Raw genomic sequence first — 22,689 nt, forward strand, 5'->3', positions numbered from 1 at the left:
TAGAATAACACGCCCCTATATATTCAAGTATCCGCTCCCCCCACGCCCTCATTTTACGCCATGGACACACGGAAGACGGCAAATTAAAGAGAAACTTCTTTGAGAAAGAGAAAGCGAAACCAGGGAAGTGGAAAGAAACAAAATTGATTTCTAGATTTTTATTATTAATGACGCTTATTGTTATTTAGAAGAAGAATGTCGTTATTATTATTTGTATTATTATTATTATTTAAAAGAAGAAGAATGGCATTTTTATTATTTTGTCAGTCTGAATTATTTTTTTGGTCATTGAAAGCCTTTCATTACTAAACCCAATCCGTGCATACCTGCCGGGCCTAACCCTGGCCTAACCATTGTTTCAAAGAATAGTAAAACAGCGAGCGCGTCGAGTATAAACGCCTCGTCCGTTTGGGGAGGTGCGCGCGCAGTCTGCGGAGACTCGCGCTGCGGAGCCAGGCGAAAGTATAAACAAGGCTTGAAACGTCAGGTAAAGCGCACAGGCTCGCAACTTAAGGAATACATATGCCTACAATTCAAATGATTTGGTAAAGTCACACAAATTAAACATTGAAGTCCATGTTGCACAAAAATAAACATTGAAGTTTATAATTACTATGTTTTTTTGTTTTTTTTACAGTGGGTCATAATATATCATATCTTTTAGTTTGTCAGTGCGTTTTGTGGTGTTAGGAATTGTTTTTCTGCGCATTCCCGCACTCAAAACGTGCGTACACCACCTCCTGAGCTGGCGTAGGATTTGAGCGTGCCGTACGCCAAAGTCCATATTGATAAATCTCAAAGTCACCGTGGTTTTGGGTGTACGCCCGGTGTACGCTGGAAATTTGGTGTACGCACTTTTGATAAATGAGGGCCACTCACTCTCACACGCACTCTCACACTCACACGCACTCTCACACGCACTCTCACACGCACTCTCACACTCACACTCACTCTCACACTCACTCTCACACTCACTCTCACTCTCACACTCACTCTCACACTCACTCTCACACTCACACTCACTCTCACACTCACTCTCACACTCACTCTCACACTCACTCTCACACTCACTCTCACACTCACTCTCACACTCACACTCACTCTCACACTCACTCTCACTCTCACACTCACTCTCACACTCACTCTCACACTCACTCTCACACTCACACTCACTCTCACACTCACACTCACACTCACTCTCACACTCACTCTCACACTCACTCTCACACTCACACACACTCACTCTCACACTCACTCTCACACTCACTCTCACACTCACTCTCACACTCACTCTCACTCTCACACTCACTCTCACACTCACTCTCACACTCACTCTCACACTCACTCTCACACTCACTCTCACACTCACTCTCACACTCACACTCACTCTCACACTCACTCTCACACTCACTCTCACACTCACTCTCACACTCACACTCACTCTCACACTCACTCTCACACTCACTCTCACACTCACTCTCACACTCACTCTCACACTCACTCTCACACTCACTCTCACACTCACTCTCACACTCACTCTCACTCTCACTCTCACACTCACTCTCACTCTCACACTCACTCTCACACTCACAATCACTCTCACACTCACTCTCACACTCACTCTCACACTTACACGCACTCTCACACTCACACTCACTCTCACACTCACACTCACACTCACTCTCACACTCTCTCACACTCACTCTCACACTCACTCTCTCACACGCACTCATTCACTCTCTCACACTCACTCTCTCAATCACACACACACGCACCCATTCACTCACTCTCACACACACTCACTCTCACACTCACACACTCACACACTCACTCTCACTCACTCTCACTCACTCTCACTCACACTCACTCTCACTCACTGACTCACTCACTCACACACACTCATACACTCACTCACTCACTCACTCACACACACTCATACACTCACTCACTCACTCACTCACTCACTCACTCACACACACTTACTCTCTCACACTCACTCTCTCACACTCACTCTCTCACACTCACACTCTCACACTTACTCACACTCACTCTCACACACACTCACTCACTCTCTCACACTCACACTCTCACACTTACTCACACTCACTCTCTCTCACACTCACTCACTCACTCTCACTCACTCACTAACTCTCACACTCACACTCACTCACTCACTCACTCACTAACTCTCACACTCACACTCACACTCACTCACTCACTCACTCACTCACTAACTCTCACACTCTCACTCACTCACTAACTCTCACACTCTCACTCACTCACTCACTCACTCACTCACTCACACACACACACTCATACACTCACTCACTCACTCTCTCACACTCACTCTCTCACACTCACTCTCTCACACTCACTCTCTCACACTCACACTCACTCACTCTCTCACTCTCTGTTACACACACATACACGGCTATGAAACACACTCTCACCACACAGAAGGCTTGACTCGGAGCGGCAGAAGCGCTGGTGTCTTCCATGTAATCGTCCCAGATGAAATGCTCTGGATTGGGGTGTCCTAAAACACAGAAACACACAATCACACACAAACACACACACACACACACACACACACACACACACCAGTACGTACAGCTCTTTATTGGCACTGATGTTCCCTGAAGTGTTGTGTAAATCTGAGTTTAAACACAGAGAGCGTGTGCAGTGGTGAATCGAGGTCACGTCAGATCGGATTCCTCAAGGCAAACGCTCTCGCTCGGATGATTTCACTGATGGATCATTCAGGAAAAACACCAGAGCTTTCCTCTCACACACTCTCCTCAGAAGTCCTGCTAAACGCAGTCGTGTGAGAACCTATCATTATAGAAGCTTGTTTCCGCTACAGAATAAAACATTTTAAAAGATACATTTGCATCATACATTGCGACATTTTATCTCAAAATTGTCAGTTTACATCCTATTTTTCTCAGAATTGCGTACTATAAACTTGCAATTCTGAGAAAAAAAAAAATATATATATACTATACACTTATTATTTGCTATTTTGTTTGTTTTGCTCATTGTTTCTGCCTTAAATTATAACATTGTTTAAATTTAGGAATTTAGGAAACTTAGACAGTTTCCTCTGATAACAGATCACTGTAAACTGTTATATGGACTCACGCATTTGAAATGATGTGTATTGTGAAAAGCACTATACAAATAACTGAATTGAGCTGAACTGAACTGAACTGAGCTGAGCTGAGCGGTCCTCTGGGTCCTGTAAGGTCTATACTCACCCTGAGGTGCAGTGAGTGGGCGCCCGTGATCCTGACACCAGCCCACCGGGTGAATATGAGGACTGCTCGCGTCACACCTGACCAAACAAACATCAGGACATCATCAGCACTTTCTGCCGTGCAACCAATAACAGCAGGCGTTTACCCAGGGTTTCTGAAACCAGCATGTGTGTCTACAGTGTGTGAGGGCTTTGCTTCTCGTTTCATGCATATTATAAGACAAATCATATACAGTCAAACCTACATTTATTCAAACACCATTCTCACATTATCACAGTTTATTCACTATAGTTATGAAAATGGTAATAAAATATGAGCAGAACTCAGTTGATATTTGACTGGTTTTGTCCGTCCTTCTGTTAGACTGTCTCACACATGAATTATGTTGAATATCTGTCAGCTGTTAAATTTAACTACACAATTAGATAATACCAGTTTAGCTCAACCAATCACCAAGCAATGCGTCATTGTGTTCAGTCTGTGTGTAAAAAGAGCATTAGCAATTAAAGACAACACACTTCAGCAAAACATGATCAGCTCAAAGTGTCCCAATCATTTTAGTCTCTGTATGAAGAATATTTGGGTGTAATATGTCACAGTTTACTTTATTTTGCTCTTCTCACTTACATCACTGAACTATAGTGTCCTGATCACACTAGTGAAAATATAAAAAATGATATCTGGTGTCTGAATAATGTTTGGTTGGACTGTATGAAATCTTCCTGAACGCTCTGTGTGAGAGCTTCTCCTGCTGGACACACACAGTCATAACACACACTGAACAGAGTTTATGATTTCTCTGCATTAATCCATTTATATCTGCTCTGAGAACACACTCACACACTCACACACTCGTCTCTCTCTCTGTGTGAGACCGACTCTATTTTTACCTCCTCTTCCTCTTCAGGGCTTTTCATGAGCAAATCAAATCCCGGCGGTAATGTGGATTTATGTAAAACACAGACGTGCATCACTGCATACGAGCGTGAGACTGGAATCAATCAGTCGTTATAAACACACGTTACATAAGCAGAAGTGGACGTGCATATTAATGTGATACTCCACTAATACAGTCACAACCTCCATTAATCATCCATGAATATCACGCTTTCATATATCATCTGTGCATCTCTTATGAATAATCATCATTACACACAGGCTTTATTTCTACATTCTTTCATCGCTTCTCTTCTTATAATGTGTTGAATGTTTGTTTATATCAGGGGTTTGCACATTCAGCAGTTTTGACACTTTTCATATTGTTAATGTATATTAATATTTCACACAGATCAATGATAAATTTTACAAGTAGTACAGTTATGGTATTGTGATAGTAACATACAGTATATATATACCTATCATCTATCCATTCATCCATCCACATGGGTGATAGTAGAAAAAAATCCTGAGCCTGAACTTTTTTTCCCTGGGAGGTAAGCGGGCCCCTAAACCAATATATATGCCCTGATTAACATAATTGTCAAGCGGGATCCAGGGGTGTGCTCCCCTATGAGAACATTTTGATAAATAGTCACTTAAATGATAGAGTCTTGTGACTTTTGTGGATATAAATGGACATCATTCTGACATGAGATGAACAAACCCAATACAAGCCTATATTACAGTAGCAGGTTTGAGTAAGTCAAATTTAAGACCATTTTAAGACATTTTAAGACCATAAAGATTGAAATTTAAGACCTACGACGCATTCATATAGAAGAATTAATTTTATTTCAATGAATTCAGTCATTGAAAAAGCATTTATTTAATTTACAGATAAAGCAATCACATTAGTAACCTTCCACAATCAACAACGCGTGTCAGAGAAAAGAACAGAATCAGATATAATTTTTTTATAGAAAATTGTACTTTGCATATTATACTGTAAAAAACACATAATTAGTTGATTTCAGTTGATCATAGCTAGAGATGAAATGGCATGAACATTTCATTTCATGATTATAGTGACAAAAATTATGACGTTATCACAGAATCCTGTAGAAAAAGTACTAATACTACACAATGAAATCAATTCACCAAGTTTTATGTCGAAAACCAGAAAATAACAAATAAAAAAAGCATCAATATGCACTTTTTGTTTACATAAACATTAAAATAATGCCATTAAAAATGATAGCCAGATTTTAAAAGTGTCTTGCAAAATGTTATACTAACATGTACAAGTTCAAAAAGTATTGACAATTTTTTTTTTTAATAAAAAGATAAACCTCACATATTTCAGACTTTAAATGATTATTTATGAAAAGAATGAATCAAAAAAAGATAAATTACTGACATTTACAATGCACTTTAGCTTATCTTTTATTATTAATAGTGAAATTAAAAAAAGTTTGAGTGACTAATGGATTTCCACCGCCGAAAAACATGGAAAAAACGAGCACGTCGCTTCAATTATGAGACCGCTTATTACCGCTTACCGCACGCCTACATTTGAATGAACTTGAGCGCACAATAGACGCGATATGAACGGCCTGTTGGCGAGCTACCTCAAATCAGGCCACGATAATTTTTTCATCAAGTTTGATCTACCTTTATCGACAAGTTTGGTGTCTTCCCCTGGCTTCATAAAGCTGCACTCCATGACTTTGGCGATCGCGCTGCCAGTGTGGGAAACACATTCGTAGTGTATGGGAAACACAAAACAAATTTGCACGTGGAGTGACTGCTGAATCAATCTGATTGGCCAAAACCCAAGACCAGCCCCTGCCTACCCTATTACCGATTGGCTGAAGTAGGCTTACTGGTGTGGTTTAGTGAAAGCAAAGCGCCTCTCACGCGAACCAGATTTTTTTTTTTTTTTCGCAGACACGTCTGTACGCCGGAAATCCGGTGTGGCGCCGGAGCGCTATCAGGCCTGCATCCATAATCTATCATCCATCCATCCATCTATCCATACATTAATCCGTCCATCCATCCATCCATCCATCCATCCGTTCATCCATCCATCCATCCGTCCATCCATCCGTCCATCCATCCATCCGTCCATCCATCCATCCGTCCATCCATCCATCCGTCCATCCATCCGTCCGTCCGTCCGTCCGTCCGTCCGTCCGTCCATCCATCCATCCGTCCGTCCATCATGACAATAAAGGTACTGTACAGTAATCCGCCTGTACTGTATGGAGCGCAGTAGAAGTAAAGCGGCTGGACTCACCAGTAGTCGTACGTGTCGTCCCAGTTGTCGAAGTGAACGAGGAATCTGTTGTCCACGATGTCGGCGACGCTGGCCACACACACCAGACACGGGTTCTTGCGGTCCACCGCCTCCAGCTTCATGCCCACCTCAAACCCGGAGGCGCTCGCAGTCTGTGTGGAGAGAAACCCTTCATGAGAACATCTGGAGAACATCTGGATCTGATCTGACAATCACGGGGAAACACCAATCAGACTCCAGCCGGTGATTCCTGCGGAGGAGAAGGTGTCTGGTGGACTTACGCTGGTCTGGGATCTGAAGAGGGTCTTTGGAGCCGCTTGAGCGTTACAGGACTGGAGATATTTCTCCCAGTCAAACTCGGTCGGCTTGTAACCTGACAGAGAGAGACAACAATGGATTATTAAACAAGAGAAAAAGAGCTCAATTACACATCCATCTATCTATCTATCTATCTATCTATCTATCTATCTATCTATCTATCTATCTATCTATCTATCTATCTATCTATCTATCTATCATCTATCTATCTATCTATCTATCTATCTATCTATCTATCTACCTATCTACCTATCTATCTATCTATCTATCTATCATCTATCTATCTATTATCCATCTATCCAGAAGTTACTAAACAGGCACATGACGTGTTGAGAATAAACATCTCAGCCGGTGTGTTCAGGTGATGGAGATCTGACTCTAAACGAACCTTTGGGTGGATGAAGCTTGCGTCCCGTGGACTCGCACCATCCGACCGGTTTGATGTCAGGAGAGTCGGCGTTTACCCAGAAGTCATAGCACTCTGAGTACCCGTCGATACGGAGATGCAGGCGGAAGCCAATCACCTTCAACAACAAGCATCAGCAAATCAACAGGCGTCTCAGCTGACCCAAAAACAAGCATATATTGGGCAAAACAGGCAATTAAAATTCAGTGCCATTTTTATGTATATTTCTGCATTGTTTTATGCATTTATGAATGTGGCAGACGCTTTATTCCAAATCGACTTGCATTCAAGGTTTAAATTCACAGCCAATCAAATCAATAACTGTAGCGTCATAAGTACAGGTATGTCTTTTTACTCTGAACATCAACCAAAGTTAATCTAAAGATTGTGCAAAAATGCATCCATTAACATTCATTCCTACATGTTAACTTCTCATCTACAGTATTCTGATGTCACATGCAAAAATCTAAACAACATATTTGCTGTAATACTTCCGTATAAGAAAGAGTAAAAATATAGAAAGCAAACTTTTTTTAGCACAAATATCTAAACATTTTTAAAGTCCCCCTGTGGTGTAAATCCAGCGTTTAATGTTGTTTATGTGTCTATGTGGTGTGTTTAATATGCCTTAACACAAAGCATGTGTAAATTCATAAGTCGACAGCATTGCTGAGTATTTCCTCCTTAAAACTGCAGTGAACCAAAGACAGTCTCAAACACACGCTTTGAAATCGCTGGTGTTTCTGACGTCACAAACTACCTTGTAACCAATCAGATCAACGTGTGATCGTCAACCAGTGGATCTCTGAGCTGAGTGAGTGAGTGGAGGCGGGGCTCATTTGCATATTCATAGAACCGCATACTAAATGAGGCAAGGGTGTCGAGTTACATTCACAATATTATAAAGCATGAAGAATTTTTTTTCAAGGAAAAACGTTAAAAAATGTCATTTTGGTGATCAAAGATGAGTTTTAATGCATACAATGATTGACTACAGGGCGACTTTAAACCAAAATACAAAGTCTTACTCAATGAAAAGTGAGTTTGTGACTAAAAAGGCAAAAACATGTTGCAAAAAATGTGCCGCTTTGAGCGCAATCATAAACACCTCTGATTGGCTATTGTTTTCATGAGCTCATCAGATATGCCTGTGATTGGCTACTATGATCACCGCTTCAAAAAGATGTTGTAAATACACAACACTGAGGCTCTTCAGCGAGCGCTTACACAGACACACACGCGAGCGTTTGAAAGCAGGCGTCTATCAGCGGACCGGTCCTGCTTGTGCTCTCAAACACTCCCATTCGCTGATCATTGTGGCCAATCACAGACATGTCCGATGAGCTCGTGAACACAATGGCCAATCAGAGGCGTTTACGATTCCGCTCAACAGCGCGCTCAAAGACTTGGTACCGGAGTCAATACTGGTGTTAAAGTGAGTGTTTCTGACCTCGGCCACTGACAGCACACAGAACATGGACGGATGCAGCGGGTCGATCCCTTCCAGCCTCATCCCGACCTTAAATCCGTTCCTGCAGTTCGGGAACGCCTGGAACTAGAAGAGCCCAAACCACAGAGTTCAAAGACACGAAGGAGCCGATGCTTCAGTGCCTCTGAACGTCTGTGTTCCAGTTCAGGACAGACCAGGACACCAGCGCTTTATGATCTCACACACACACAGACACACACACACTCAAACAAACTCACTCACTCATACACACACACACACACACCATACACACTCATACACATACACACTCAAACAAACTCACTCACACACTCACTCACTCACACTCTCACACTCTCACACACTCACACAAGCTTCCATAGAAACCAAATCACAGCCAGCCTCATATTTTTATCACGTTAGAAAGTGAAAACATTTACACAATATGTTTCATGTAATATTTATCCTCCATTACAATCTAGTCTAGAACAGCCATAACATTTCTGCATTTGGCAGATGCTTTTATCCATTCAGGGTTTAAGTTTCAGTTAATGCGAATCAAACCAATAACTTCAGCATCATGAGTGCAGGTCAGGAGATAAACGATCGGTCAAACATCTGGAAGAGTTGATTCTTGGTATCGAGTCGTCGTTTCATTTTCATAGTTTTTTTGTTTCTGATTTAATTGGTTTATTAATCAAAAAGCATGTCTAATTATCATCATCATCATCATCATCGTCAGTTGTACCTCAGTGAAGAGCTCCAGAGGCGCTGCTTCGGCTCTCTCGTCCTCCAGATACTGATCCCAGGACCACGGCTTCTTCTTCCCACTCACTGCTGACACACACACACACACACACACACACACACACACAATTTTTCAAAACATACAATACAACAAACATCGCTGCTGTCAGAGAGTTACAGATGGAGTGCACTAGCAATAACACTCGCTTCCGGAAGTAAAGCACTTCATTTTCTCCACAGGGAAACAGATCTTTAACGAAGACAGCCTTACCGCGAGCGACGAGGTTGTTAATCGATGGGTTTTGCTTCTGTTGAAGCCGTCAGCCCACATTATTTCATCTCATTTAAAGAAAAAATCATTGGAATTTGTGCTGAAAAACTACATTTCCCATGATGCTGTGCAGAAAATTCCACCAATTAGAGAGTCGAAACAAGCAAAAGAGTGAATGACGTAATCGAGTCGGTCTCAGAATATTTAAATATGTGTATATAGATGCATATTTTGCAATAAACTTAAAATGTACTGTTTTAAATATAGGCCTATATAATCAACACGTTTAAATGAATAGTTGTATATTTCGCCAAGCTTGTAGTTCTTTCTTGTAGTTCTTTCTTTTTTGCTTCAAATCAAAGTTTGTAATGCTGTGATTCTCCTCATAGCTGGTTTATGACTTTTTTTAAATCCCTATGGGAAAAATTAATGGAAAAAAATACTTCCGGAACAAACGCCGCTGAAAAAGCGGACGGGAACGTGTGTTTCTTATGACTATTTCAGATACAGAATTCATTTTTACCTTGTGAAGTGGAAACTTTATTCTTCATCTTGGTGGCGTCGTCTTTCGGTCGCTCCTGAGGAGGAAGAACAAAGTCTCGTCACTGATTCGCTGGAGGTCAGAGGTCGGAGGTCAGAGGTCAAGGTACTCACACGCAGACTGTACTCTTCCGATACGCTTCTGGGGTTCAAACTCGGTTTCTTTCTCTTGCGGTCGTCGCTCTGCATCATTAGAGATCGACTCTACGGACACAAACAACCCTCGTCATCAGAGCATTAGACTCAGTGTCTTCTGCTCAGAGCTGCGCATGTTTCATCAAAAATATAGTAAAAACAGTGAAATATTACTGTAATGTAAATCAGCGGTTTTCTATGTGAATATACAGTAAAGTGTAATTTATTCCTGTGATCAAAGCTGAATTTTCAGCATCATTATTACTTCACTGTCACATGATCCTCCAGAAATCATTATCATACATTTGCTGTATGCATTTAATTGCATTAAAGCTGTGAATGTTATCACTTCATTTTTCAAACAATTTTAAACCATATTTTAAACCACATAACTATAATTTATTAATTATCATTACTATTATTATCAAATAAATTGAACACAATAAGAACTATTACTACAGTAATGTAAAATTAAGTAATAGAGTATTTAAATTATATATATATTTATTTTTTCAGTACATCTACTAATCTTTATGTCTTAATTTTCTTATTTTCAAACATTAAACCGTAGACCATTTGTGTCAGAAAACAGCAGGGAGTTTCTTGTGTTGACAACAAATGTATAAACATATTAAATGTAAACATTTATATAAATGTATTACCGAGGTTGTATTGTATTACAACCTAAAAAGACTTTGTGCATATATTTACTGAAATAAATCCCAGCCTTTTTGATTTGATAATTGCACAAAGCCATTTCATGACTTTAGTTTCACATTTTGACCCGTGAGTAAATAAACATGATCTCTAGCTGTGATGAATCTGTTCATATTTCATAACACAAATAAAGCTCCGGCATCATCATGAGTCCATAATAAATAAACTGACCGGCTGATATCCGGTCAGGGTTTCATCCCGCAAGCGTCCGACTCAAACACATGCTTCATCTGTCCATGACCAGAGCACACATTCACAGGACCTGAAAGAGACCATCAACATCAGATTACTGCCGTTTCACAGACTCATCCATCAGAACGAATGAAACAGACGCGTGTGGAAATGATTCTGACATCTGTGGAAATAAATCCTCCATCAAACATGAACAAAACTTCCACTGCCATCCAATAATCACAATAATCTGTAATACTTCTGATGTCAAACAGTCTCAGCTTTCAAATACTGTCCATTTTATAATGTGTGTTTGTGTCTCTTTAATACGGCAAGACTCGTGAACCGATCATCTCAGATAAACGTCAATGAACATCAGAAGGAATGTTGAAAGATTCAGAACAACTTCCTGAAGTGAATCATGTCTCAAGATATCAGTGTTTCAACCACAGAAAGATGTCAGTGAAACAGCTGGAGAACAATAATGTCACGTCACATTTAAAACCATTCAGTGACCATAACCTCGATAGTCAGCTAGAAAAATAACTCAAGAAAGGAGCGTTCTGATACATTTACATATTCATATTTTCACTTTTCCTGTTCTTCAATATTTAAGTTTGAATAAATCCGACATATAAACAAGTGTTTATGACAGCCACCGCTTAAACGTTTGTTTAAAAAAACGAGAAGCATAATTATGTGATTAAAAAGTTATTAATTTGACGTTTTAAGATTTAAGATTTCTGTCCTTGAGAAAAAAACACTGTACCTGATATCCAATCGACATCGAATCAGATCAAATCAGAACTGAATCGAATCGCAAGCTTGTGAATGGAAATCAAACTGAACAGTGAAACACAGCTGGCTCTACTGGAGACAGGAGACTGAAGACTGAAGACTGAAGACTAAAGACTGACTGAAGACTGAAGACTGACTGAAGACTAAAGACTGACTGAAGACTGACTGAAGACTAAAGACTGACTGAAGACTGACTGAAGACTGAAGAATAAAGACTAAAGACTGAAGACTGACTGAAGACCGAAGAATAAAGACTAAAGAATAAAGACTGAAGAATAAAGACTAAAGACTGACTGAAGACTGAAGAATAAAGACTAAAGACTGAAGACTGACTGAAGACTGAAGAATAAAGACTAAAGACTGAAGAATAAAGACTGAAGAATAAAGACTGAAGAATAAAGACTGAAGACTGAACAATAAAGACTAAAGACTGGAGACTGGAGACTGAAGACTGACTGAGATGGAGGATCTTCTGAAAGTCCCTGATGCCTAGTTCACACTACACAACTTTAAACGTCAGCAGATCGCTGTGCTGTTTAGACTACATGACTTGCTCTGGAGTCTTGAAGTCGTTGTGGTGTTCGCACTGTGTGACACTACGTAAATGATCTGCAACAGGGGGTTACACACTACACGAGCTGACAACAACTCTGTCACCCAATGACTCTCTCCGGTCCCAAAACCACATTTTGTCACGAAAACATGCGCAAGAAGTGGAATGGGAAATGGCGCATTGTATTTGAAAATGGACGGCGGGACAAAATTGGCAAAAAAAAAAAAAAAAAAATATATATATATATATATATATATATATATATATATATATATATATATATATATTGTTTGCGCAATGATCTGTTTAGAGCACCGAAAATAAAAAAGAATATGGGTGAACGGATGGATAAGCACACGCGGGCAGCAGGGATTGTCTGTCAGAGAGAGCTGGAGGTGAGTAAAACATTATAATGAAAAAGCAGAGCCTGTTGTGGTTTGGCAACGATGGTTACAAATACAAAAGGCTTTGTAATGTCATAACAAGCTGATCATTGGCTGTTGCTCGACACGTGACACCACAGGCTATCGAGTCGGCCGACAGCTCCGGATTTTTGGCTGGCGTTGGCGACGCGGCGGCGATGTGTCAGCGAGCGTTTCTGATGCGTCCTTAAGTATTTCACACTTAAAGATTGGCGAGCGCGGATCATCCGCAGATTTGCACGCGATTACAGCCCGACCTGTCGGCGAGCTCGTTAACTTGCAAATCGGGATTAAATCGGGCTTAAAATCCTGTAGTGTGAACTAGCCATAAAGACAGACTGAAGACAGACTGAAGACAGGCTGAAGACTGAAGACTAAAGACTAAAGACTGAAGACTGAAGACTAAAGACTAAAGACTAAAGACTGAAGACAGGCTGAAGACTAAAGACAGACTGAAGACTGAAGACAGACTGAAGACTGAAGACAGGCTGAAGACTAAAGACAGACTGAAGACTGAAGACAAGCTGAAGACTGAAGACTAAAGACTGAAGACTGAAGACTAAAGACTAAAGACTGAAGACTGAAGACTGAAGACAGACTGAAGACAGGCTGAAGACTAAAGACAGACTGAAGACTGAAGACAGACTGAAGACTGAAGACAGACTGAAGACTGAAGACAGACTGAAGACAGGCTGAAGACTATACACTAAAGACTGAAGACAGACTGAAGACTAAAGACTGGAGACGGACTGAAGACTAAAGACTGAAGACTGGAGACTGAAGACTGGAAACTGAAGACTGCAGACTGACTGAGATGGAGGATCTTCTGAAAGTCCCTGATGAGCGTGAAGGAACGAACGAGATGAAAACACCAGACGCGAGTCACAGATTCGGTCAGGATTGATGAGATCACTGGAATTACCAACAGATCCAGAGAGATTATGATTCACAAACTGACGAAACACACGAAACACCGACAAACATCAGACAAACATCTGAACGAATCTTCAGGCTGATTCACTTCGCTTTCAAAAGTTCTTTTAAAATCACAAAAACCAACATTTATATTTAAGGATTTCCAGCTGAACGTTCTGCTCTTTTTAACTTTTCCAGTCATTCAGGATTTACTGCATATCAGAAATAAGAAATTAAAAAATATATAAATTGTGCTTTTAATTGAATTTTTACCTGATAAAATATATATTCATTAAAAAATAGCCATGTCTTTTTAAGATTTAAATTACTAATCCAGATCTATAAAACACACTTTTAAATTTTTGTATAGACATGCTTTTAAACATAATATAAATATAATAAGGCAATAAAGAATATTTTAAATATAATATAACTATAATAGTATAGAATAATAGAATATTATTATAAAAAAACATAATAGTATATAGTATATATAATAATATTAAATATAATAAAAATATTTGTAAAAAGTTATATAAACTATCACATTATGAGGAAAATATTTCATATATTTTTTGGCAATATTTTAAATATGAGGGAAGAACGAAACGCTAAACTTGGGTTCAGGTATTTATCTGACAAACTACAGCCACAGGTTTTATTTTACAATGCAAAAAAAAATAAAAAAAAGGCATAGAAAAACAAAAAGCTGACAGGAAAAAGAATAGATTCACTAAAACAATCAGTTATTGATATTTCACTGGTTTTCTCGTTTTTGCATTTGTTTTTAATTTCTTTGATTGACAGTCTGTTTCATTGCATTATCAGCACAAATAAAACTACGCAATATGACTATTCAAATATTATTTCAGTGCAATATTAAAGTCCATGTAGATTTTGTCTTTTTTCTTCAACTTGCCTATTTACTAAATTTGAAAATAGGGAAAAAAATTGTTTGCTTGCTAAATTCTTAATAGAGAAAACTATCCAATACTGTGTACTTTACTTTTTCAAGCTATCAAATGCAGTCAGAAAAGTGTGCAGATATTCAATATTATTGTATGAATGTAAAATGAATAATGGCTGTGGCAACTTTTTTTTAAATTTGTTTTTAATTGTTGCTTTTACTATGTTAACTATGTTAGTGAAGAAGTCAGTTTTGCCATTAGACGACTCTACTGTATTCCTCTTTGCTCATCGAAACGCTTGTTTTTGAGGTCAGTCTGTCAGATGATGATGTCCACATGACGGTTATTTCCTTCAATCACTAAAACTCCGGCTAAAATGAAAAGAGAAGTAATTCCACGGTATAAGGAGTGTGTGTGTCGCAGAGAGAAACATGAATTATTCAGTGTGTTTCTGCACAAAAACACAAAGCAGCATTAAAAAATAAATAAACCAGTAAAGAGCCATGAAGCCGGAGCTGACATCAACATAAGACCAGAAACTCAATTCATCTCGATATTAAACTAACACACTCAAATAAACTATTCAAAATGGTTTTGTTCATTGAAATAGAGCATCAAAATAAAATTAAATATTACTTGAAAAAACGTAAACTTTTTCAAGTAATGAAAATTAGAAATGTTGTTTTGACAATAAACTGAAATAAGTTTAAATTGAAGCACTACATTTATTAAATGGAGATAAATACAAATAAAATAGAAATAAAAATAAATTAAACCTCTATTGCAATATAAAAAAAACACTAATAAAAATAAACAAATTTTTTTACAAAAATGACAAAAAATTTAACTAAAATTATCATGAAAACTAAAAATCTAAAAAGTAAAAGCTACAGCTAAATATTTAGACTGAGCTGCATGGTTCTGGAAACTGAAAATCATGATTTTGTTTCAAACATGGAAGTTCATAGAGGTTCTGACTAAATGTTAATTGCTGCCATCTATTTAAAATGTTAAATTAATTTGAATGAGTTATATTTAAAAAATCGGTTTGAGTGAATGATTCAATGACTCACTCATAAATGCTCGTTTCATTACTGGATGAATCAGCGTTTCTGAACGAATCTCTTGAATGAATAATTCAATGACAAATAATAAATTCTGACATCAGTGTTTATTTCTGAACTCTAAATTTTTATCCCAGTTCTGAATTATTGTAGCACATATGATGATACTGTGTGCTGAAAAGCTTTTTATAAATACTTGACAACGTCTCTCTCTGGATCAGAACACGGATCTGACGGTTTCATGGACAGAGACGAATCACTTTCATTTAGGAATAAGATCGCATTAGTGTTTGAATCAGGATTGTGTTCTTTTAACGATTAATCACATCTAACGTCTCTTCTGAATCTCAGTTTCGTCCACATGGAAACAGTGAGCAACATCTTTTCCCAGAATGTGATATAGCAGAATCTCCCAGCATGCTTCACTCTCGCAGGCCTTCAGGAAAACAAGCGTCCACGTCAGCAGAACTCGCTGATATTTCTGTCACACACAAACCACGCTTTTCTTTCCTCCCATTGAAATCACAAACAATGGAAATATTGTGGAGTGAATCCGTCATTCTCAGACGCTCACACACACAGACAGATCCGAGCGAACAGTTCACTCAGACATCATCAATCCTGTCGGAGTTTCTTTCTTCTGTGGAAAGGAGAAGTTTTGAAGCACGAGCTGGAAGAGGGACTGAAGTGTTCAAGATACAAAAGCCCCATCAAGCATCACAACAAATGACTCATTTACAGGGACTCAAGTCATGTGACTCTTTAGAGTCAGTTCATCTGATTTATGAACAAATCAATCTTTGGATTCAGATCTTTTTGAACTGGTTGATTCGCTTCTCAAAACCATCTCCACAGAAGAAAGGTTTGAATGAGAGTTTTGACCCTTTTAATGAAGGTTTAATGATTTGAACACGAGCGCCAGAGCAAAACTCCTGTGATTTGAATCTCAGAGACGTTCAGAGAGGATTAATATTCACTAAAGCACGTGAGGAACTATTTAAACACACGATTAAACGTAATAAACACACTAAACGTCTGTAGAGGAAGAGAAGAGAAACATTTCAAATACATGAAGCAAAGCACAAACCACAGATCACACGCAGATCTCTATCAGTCTGAGACATCAAACATGCGATCGCTCCAGCTTTATGAAGCGCTGAAACAAGAGCAAACACGTGAATCTCGGTTCATATCCACTGTTCATATCCACTGTTCATAACCACTGTTCATAACCACTGTTCATAACCACTGTTCACAACCACTGTTCACATCCACTGTTCACATCCACTGTTCATAACCACTGTTCATAACCACTGTTCACAACCACTGTTCACATCCACTGTTCACATCCACTGTTCACATCCACTGTTCACATCCACTGTTCACATCCACTGTTCACATCCACTGTTCACAACCACTGTTCACAACCACTGTTCACAACCACTGTTCACATCCACTGTTCATAACCACTGTTCACATCCACTGTTCATAACCACTGTTCACAACCACTGTTCACAACCACTGTTCATATCCACTGTTCATAACCACTGTTCATAACCACTGTTCATAACCACTGTTCATAACCACTGTTCACAACCACTGTTCATATCCACTGTTCACAACCACTGTTCACAACCACTGTTCACAACCACTGTTCACAACCACTGTTCATAACCACTGTTCACAACCACTGTTCACAACCACTGTTCACATCCACTGTTCATAACCACTGTTCATAACCACTGTTCATAACCACTGTTCACAACCACTGTTCATATCCACTGTTCACAACCACTGTTCACAACCACTGTTCACAACCACTGTTCACAACCACTGTTCATATCCACTGTTCATAACCACTGTTCATAACCACTGTTCATAACCACTGTTCACAACCACTGTTCACAACCACTGTTCATATCCACTGTTCACAACCACTGTTCAAAACCACTGTTCACAACCACTGTTCACATCCACTGTTCACAACCACTGTTCATATCCACTGTTCATATCCACTGTTCACATCCACTGTTCACATCCACTGTTCACAACCACTGTTCATATCCACTGTTCATATCCACTGTTCACAACCACTGTTCACATCCACTGTTCACATCCACTGTTCACAACCACTGTTCACAACCACTGTTCACATCCACTGTTCATATCCACTGTTCACAACCACTGTTCACAACCACTGTTCATATCCACTGTTTACAACCACTGTTCACAACCACTGTTCATATCCACTGTTCATAACCACTGTTCATAACCACTGTTCATATCCACTGTTCATAACCACTGTTCATAACCACTGTTCATATCCACTGTTCACAACCACTGTTCACAACCACTGTTCATAACCACTGTTCACATCCACTGTTCACATCCACTGTTCACAACCACTGTTCATAACCACTGTTCATATCCACTGTTCACAACCACTGTTCACAACCACTGTTCACAACCACTGTTCACATCCACTGTTCACAACCACTGTTCACATCCACTGTTCACATCCACTGTTCACAACCACTGTTCACAACCACTGTTCACAACCACTGTTCACAACCACTGTTCACAACCACTGTTCACAACCACTGTTCACAACCACTGTTCATATCCACTGTTCACAACCACTGTTCACAACCACTGTTCACAACCACTGTTCACATCCATGTCACGGTTCATGAATCGGCTGTCTCATTACTGATGTGTGTGTGTGTGTTGTGTGTGTGTGGGTGTGGTTACTCATTGTGGTGATCATTGTTGCCAGCTGTGTTCAATCCCCGTTCCCTTTATATGTGCAGTAATTCCCATCTCATGTTGTCAGATCGTTGTGGCTTCCCCGGTGTCGTGTCCTGTTCCCGTGTGTGGCTCTCATCTCCTCGTGTGGATTCCTGTCTTCGTGGATTTGCTTCGTTGTGTGTTCACGCGTCTGGATTGTTTATTGTTCCTGGTTCCTGAGCACGCCGTTCACCGCACACCATCACCGGGTTGCCCATTGAAGTCCCTGCGTCATTCCTACATCTGAGTGTTGTTCCCGACCTGTGTATTCTGACCTTTAAATAAACATTCTTTTACTTGCGATTGTATCCGTCTCTGTACTGTTACAGAACGATCTGACCCACTATGGATACAGCAAGTACTGCCAGATTGAATGAGTTCATCACGCACAGCGTCACAAGAATGGATCAACAAGGAGAAGAGATCGCGAACACAGGTCGCGCGGTTCAGACACTCGTGACGCAGGTGTCCGAGCTCACCCAACAGCTACAACTTCTCCGTGTTCCCACTGCGCCGCCCACACCGCCCGTTCAACCCCCCCCGCCTCTGCAAGAGAATCAGCCGGAGCCTCGTCTGCCCACGCCAGAGAAATACTCAGGTGAGCCCGAGTATTGTAGGGCTTTTCTCACTGCTTGTTCTTTGCACTTTGCACTGCAGCCACGGACCTTTTGCACCGAACAGTCTAAAGTGGCGTTCGTGTTGACACTACTGTCGGGGAAGGCGGCTCTCTGGGGAACGGCGGTGTGGGAGAACCAAAACATCTGCTGCGCCTCGTTCCAGGCACTCTCCTCGGAGATGAGAAGAGTATTCGATCGAGCGGTGGCGGGTAAGGAGGCAGCCAGATTACTCGCGGATCTACGCCAAGGGAATGGCTCGGTGTCGGACTATTCCATCCAGTTCCGCACCCTGGCTGCAGAGTGCCAATGGAACGAGGAGGCGCAGTGGGACATGTTCCTGCATGGGTTGGCTGACCGCGTTCAGAAAGAGATTTACATCCTGGACCTTCCCAAGACCCTGGATGGCCTGGTGGATCTTGCGCTGAGGGTCGATGCTCGTCTTGATCGTGTGGCTTCTCGTGCACAGCAGAGTCGACTCCAGCACCATCCTGAGGATCCACGGGCCAGCGGCGGGAACGCGGTCAGCCCAGTTCCAGATCATGAACCCATGCAGGTAGGGAGAGCTCGGCTTTCCCGGGAGGAGAGGGAAAGGCGGAGGTCCCAGGGACTCTGCCTTTACTGTGGCAAGGCTGGCCACTTCCTTTTTTGCTGCCCGGTAAAAGAGCAAGCCCGATAGTAAGTATGAGGCTACTATCGGGTGGGATCTCCGCCGAGAAGACCTCATCACCATCATCGACCCTCCTCCCGGTAAGACTGAAATGGGCAACCTCCACGCATCGCACTCAAGCACTGCTGGATTCGGGAGCAGAGGGTAATTTTATGGACTTCGGACTTGCACTCAGACTCCAGATCCCTATCACTCCCCTTTCCCACAAGATCTCCGTCAACGCACTCAATGGACAAGAACTTCCTGAAATCTCCCACACTACTGAACCACTTAAACTTATTACTTCTGGCAATCACACCGAGAACATTTCCTTTTTACTCATGGATTCACCACTAGCACCAGTGGTTTTAGGGCACCCGTGGCTCACTCAACACAACCCCCATATCGACTGGCACAATAATTCTGTTTCCTCTTGGAGTAACCATTGTCATGAGTCTTGTTTGTTGTCTGCCTGTTCGTCTGTGTCTGGTTCTGTGTTTCAGAGTGAGGCAGCGGATTTGTCTAACGTGCCCGCGGAGTACCTCGACCTGAAGGAGGTGTTCAGTAAGTCTCGTGCTGCTTCTCTTCCTCCGCATCGTTCCTATGACTGTGCGATAGATCTACTGCCAGGTAAATCTCCGCCTAAAGGCAAACTCTACTCTCTTTCTGTTCCCGAGAGGGAGGCCATGGAGAAATATATTTCTGATTCTTTAGCCTCTGGGTTCATCCAGCCTTCCTCTTCTCCTGCGGGGGCGGGGTTCTTTTTCGTTGGGAAGAAGGATGGCTCTCTGCGACCTTGTATTGATTACCGAGAGCTGAACAACATCACGGTAAAGAATTCTTATCCTTTGCCGTTGATGTCTTCGGCTTTCGAGAGGTTGCAGGGAGCATCCATTTTCACGAAACTGGACTTGCGTAATGCATATCATTTGGTTCGCATCAGGAAGGGGGATGAATGGAAAACCGCTTTTAATACCCCTAGGGGGCACTTTGAATACTTGGTTATGCCCTTCGGGCTTTCCAACTCCCCAGCGGTTTTCCAAGCACTCGTCAATGATGTGTTGAGAGACATGGTCGATCAGTTCATATATGTTTACCTGGATGACATATTGATTTTTTCTTCGTCTCTCCAGGAACACGTTCAACACGTCAGACGAGTGCTCCAGAGACTGTTAGAGAATGGGCTTTTTGTCAAGGCGGAGAAATGCGCGTTTCATGCACAGTCTGTTCCTTTTCTAGGATACATCATCTCTTCTGAGGGAGTGCGCATGGATCCTGACAAGATTAAGGCTGTGGTAGATTGGCCAAAGCCAGATTCCCGTAAGGCCCTACAGCGGTTTCTGGGGTTCGCCAATTTTTATCGGCGTTTCATTCGCAATTACAGCCAACTAGTCGCACCTCTGACTGCCTTGACCTCCCCCCGAACGACGTTCAGGTGGTCGAACACTGCCGAGGCAGTGTTCGTCAAACTCAAAGGTCGTTTTGTTTCGGCCCCCATTCTCATCACCCCTGATCCCACACGTCAGTTCGTGGTGGAGGTCGACGCGTCAGAGGTGGGAGTAGGAGCAGTGCTTTCTCAACGCGCTTCCTCAGACGACAAGATGCATCCCTGCGCGTTTTATTCTCATCGACTATCGCCTGCCGAACGCAATTATGACATTGGTAACAGAGAGTTGTTGGCAGTCAAGTTAGCGTTGGAGGAGTGGCGTCATTGGTTAGAGGGGTCAGGGGTCCCCTTTATCGTTTGGACCGATCACAAGAACCTTGAATATATTAGATCTGCTAAAAGACTTAACTCCAGGCAGGCTCGGTGGGCTCTTTTTTTCGGACGTTTTGACTTTGTTCTCTCGTACCGCCCGGGTTCCAAGAACATCAAACCCGACTCTTTATCTCGTATTTTTGATCCTTCCGAACGCCCGGTGACTCCCGAGTGTATTTTACCTGAGAAAGTAGTTATCTCCACACTCGTATGGGAGGTCGAGTCGAAGGTCAAGACGGCCTTAGAAGGGGTAACGCCTCCGCCCGGCTGCCCACCGAATCGTTTGTTTGTTCCGGAGGGGTTACGGTCCGACGTTATTCGGTGGGGTCATTGCTCCAACGTGGCTTGTCATCCAGGAGTGACTCGCACCAGTTTTTTAGTTAAGCAACGATTCTGGTGGCCATTAATGGCTCGCGACGTTCACGATTTTGTTTTGGCTTGTTCTATCTGTGCCACTGGTAAGACATCCAACCGACCTCCGGATGGGTTACTTCGACCGCTGTCTGTCCCTTCGAGACCCTGGTCCCACATCGCACTAGATTTTGTTACCGCCCTCCCGCCCTCCAAGGGCATGACGGTTGTTTTAACCGTAGTGGACCGGTTCTCGAAGGCGGCACATTTCATCCCCTTGCCCAAATTACCTTCAGCCAAGGAGACAGCGGTCACGGTCATTGATCATGTCTTTCGGTTACATGGCCTCCCGACGGACGTGGTCTCTGACAGGGGTTCCCAATTTGTGTCCAAATTCTGGAAGGAGTTCTGTAAATTATTGGGGGCTACGGTCAGTTTGTCTTCAGGTTATCATCCCCAGACCAATGGCCAGTCTGAACGGGCCAACCAGGATCTGGAGAGAACGTTGCGATGTTTGGTAACCAAGAATCCTTCGTCCTGGAGCCAACAACTTTCTATGGTGGAGTACGCCCATAACTCGTTACCAGTGTCATCTACGGGCCTCTCTCCGTTTAAGTGTAGTTTAGGTTACCAGCCACCAATTTTTCCGAGTCTGGAATCCGAAGTCGCGGTCCCCTCTGCTCAC

General features: G+C 41.6%; 1 protein-coding gene across 1 annotated transcript in view; it reads right to left on the reverse strand.

Moving 5' to 3' along the window:
- l3mbtl4 (L3MBTL histone methyl-lysine binding protein 4) overlaps window positions 1-22,689 on the reverse strand; it is a 67,527-nt gene that overhangs the window by 18,275 nt on the left and 26,563 nt on the right. The window contains exons 2-11 of the mRNA XM_081352809.1: window positions 11,185-11,275; window positions 10,276-10,365; window positions 10,145-10,199; window positions 9,352-9,440; window positions 8,607-8,711; window positions 7,139-7,274; window positions 6,714-6,805; window positions 6,433-6,584; window positions 3,258-3,334; window positions 2,451-2,536 (exon numbers count right to left, since the gene is read on the reverse strand). Coding sequence (XP_081208935.1) covers window positions 2,451-2,536; window positions 3,258-3,334; window positions 6,433-6,584; window positions 6,714-6,805; window positions 7,139-7,274; window positions 8,607-8,711; window positions 9,352-9,440; window positions 10,145-10,199; window positions 10,276-10,353 — 870 coding nt within the window. The 5' untranslated portion in view covers window positions 10,354-10,365; window positions 11,185-11,275. The remainder of the gene's footprint in view (window positions 1-2,450; window positions 2,537-3,257; window positions 3,335-6,432; window positions 6,585-6,713; window positions 6,806-7,138; window positions 7,275-8,606; window positions 8,712-9,351; window positions 9,441-10,144; window positions 10,200-10,275; window positions 10,366-11,184; window positions 11,276-22,689) is intronic.

Source organism: Scardinius erythrophthalmus (assembly GCF_964197995.2).
Source record: "Scardinius erythrophthalmus genome assembly, chromosome: 22".
NCBI classification, from domain to species: Eukaryota; Metazoa; Chordata; class Actinopteri; order Cypriniformes; family Leuciscidae; genus Scardinius; species Scardinius erythrophthalmus.